Source organism: Lygodium microphyllum, chromosome 25, assembly GCF_053477565.2.
Source record: "Lygodium microphyllum isolate KBCC chromosome 25, Lygodium_microphyllum_v1.1.10, whole genome shotgun sequence".
Lineage (NCBI taxonomy): Eukaryota > Viridiplantae > Streptophyta > Polypodiopsida > Schizaeales > Lygodiaceae > Lygodium > Lygodium microphyllum.
Window position 1 is genome coordinate 40,122,593 of NC_141159.1, and position 2,100 is coordinate 40,124,692.

At 37.0% G+C, this 2,100-nt stretch overlaps 1 protein-coding gene across 3 annotated transcripts in view; it reads left to right on the forward strand.

The window, feature by feature from the left end:
• The first annotated feature begins 476 nt into the window (after positions 1-476).
• Positions 477-2,100, forward strand: part of LOC148014116 (cycloartenol-C-24-methyltransferase 1-like) — a 5,771-nt gene continuing 4,147 nt past the window's right edge. Inside the window, exons 1-3 of one of the 3 annotated variants that reach the window (XM_087667388.1) lie at positions 477-773; positions 1,713-1,779; positions 2,068-2,100. The exon at positions 2,068-2,100 is cut by the window's right edge and continues 41 nt beyond it. In XM_087667388.1, the coding sequence (XP_087523514.1) occupies positions 685-773; positions 1,713-1,779; positions 2,068-2,100 (189 nt within the window). In that variant the 5' untranslated portion in view covers positions 477-684. Of the gene's footprint in view, positions 909-1,712; positions 1,780-2,067 lie in introns of all 3 variants that reach the window. The other 2 variants (XM_087667387.1, XM_087667389.1) reach the window with 2 other exon arrangements.

Here is a 2,100-nt window from a genome sequence, read left to right on the forward strand (position 1 = left end):
ATATTCAATATTTCTATTCAGGAAATTATAAGTCTAGTGGGAAACACTTCACAAGTTCTTGAGAAACATGCAAAACATCTTTCACTTTAATGAGGTGAATCATAGAAAGTGAGATTGGGACTGATGGATATAGTTTATCCCACTGATCCTTTAAAAGAAGGGGTGTTAGGTAGATTATGTAGTAAATACTTTAAAGGAGTGAATAGAAAAACCGTAAACATTCAAAACTTTAAATACTTAAGTTTTGAAATCTTGTATTTAATCGCTATATTGCCTTGAAATGCTTACATATGTAAAACTAGAATATTTCAATTCAATGTCCACATGTGAGATATTGTGTAGTCAATTATTTGACATCAGTTTTCTAGATGCGAAATCTTTAGGGAGATTTGCGATTCAACTGATACTAAATCTAGGTAATTGTAATCATTATGTCCAGGAGGTACCTATAAACAATGTGCTATTAGACTGATGATGTTAGAACTAGGTATCTTAAAAACAATTGTGTGTGTTTAGGAGGTGGAGGGGTTGATGCAATGAATGGGTGGCTAGTATCCACCCAAGATACTAGCCTACCTCAAAGTGATAGCGAGCCTCCCTTGAAGTGATGCTATAAAGGAAGAAGAAGAAGAGCAGTTAGGGAGTAATCGAGGAGAGACGAAGGAGAAGGAAGAAAGAAGAGAGATGGCGGGGCTGCTGAAGGAGGCGCACGACCTGGCGTCCAACTTGGGCGGAAGCATCTCTCACTCTAACGTCCAAGACAGCCTCCACTCGTAAATAACATGCATATCTCTCTCTCTCTCTCTCTCGGGTGGCAACACCATCACAATTCGGACCTCTCCTGCAATGAGGTGGCACCCAGTCATATGCCTCGTGTAGAGGGGTTTCCCAAGATGTTCACATTCAAGGTGTCCCTCCCCCCCCCCCCCCCCCCCCCAACCACCACCAAGGGCGTCCAAAGACATGGAACCTTAAGGGTTTTTTCTCCTTTCTAAAGCTAGTTTCATGATAATAGTGGACCTTCCAAGCATCTACCCCTAGAGGTTGCCTCATGTGCTCATGGTTAGCTTGATTTTTCACATTGTTACAATTTGTTCTGAAACGCTTGATTGTGGTGGATTTTAGGGTGAATAGTGAAAGATGCTCTTTCAGTTTCAAAATTTTTAGGGTGGTATTGATTGGCCCTCTTTTGTCCATCCACATAGGATGACTCTTTATAACAAGGATTATGCATAAAGACAACAAGTATTGTTGCTTTTCATGAGATGACAAGCTCACTTCGTCTAGAAGCTAACTCATCTTTTAAAAGGAAAAAACTCTGCATTTTGTTTGAGAAGAAAGGCCCCTTGTTTGGAACGTACATAGGTTTGATTATAAATTTACTAAACTTGAAGAACAAATCATTTCAATTTTTCAAATTTCTCATCAACATATGATGAGAAGGATTATTGAATGGTTCTACAAAAGGATTCCCAAGCTCCATACTACACTTCGAAATTTTTCATTAATATGTAGTTTACTTTGTCTATATTTTTGCATGAAAATTTGTAAGATTAGTTTATAATTGCATTATTTCTTCTGTGTTTTTTCTTGCCACTATGTTTAGGTAGACAAGTACTTTTTGGAAGCCCTTTTACTAGCAATGTGTCAAGAAAGAACCATTAGGAATAAGGAATAGCATACCCACACTTATGTTCATGTGTACATTTCAGGTATGAGAAATATCATAATGTATATGGTGGAGACCTTGAAACACGAAAGGCCCATTCTAATGAGATGGTGGGTGGAATCGTGATTTGAGATAATAGTTTTCCATGTTTTTTGTCTTATATTTCTTTACATAAGGAGTTAAGATGTCCTTAAGAAAACAATGTAGTTGAAAATGAGTTAATAAAAATACACATGTGGCATTTTTTAAAAACCCCTTCAAGTTTTCTCCTTCACATTTATTGAAGGAGGATTCTTTTTGTTATTTTTTATATTTTTCAAATGTTACAATGCTCTCCAAGTTACCATTATATTAGATATAAACTCTGTGAACCTTCACATTGTTGCATGGCAGCACAGGCATACAAATACTATAACTTGGTTACAAGCTTT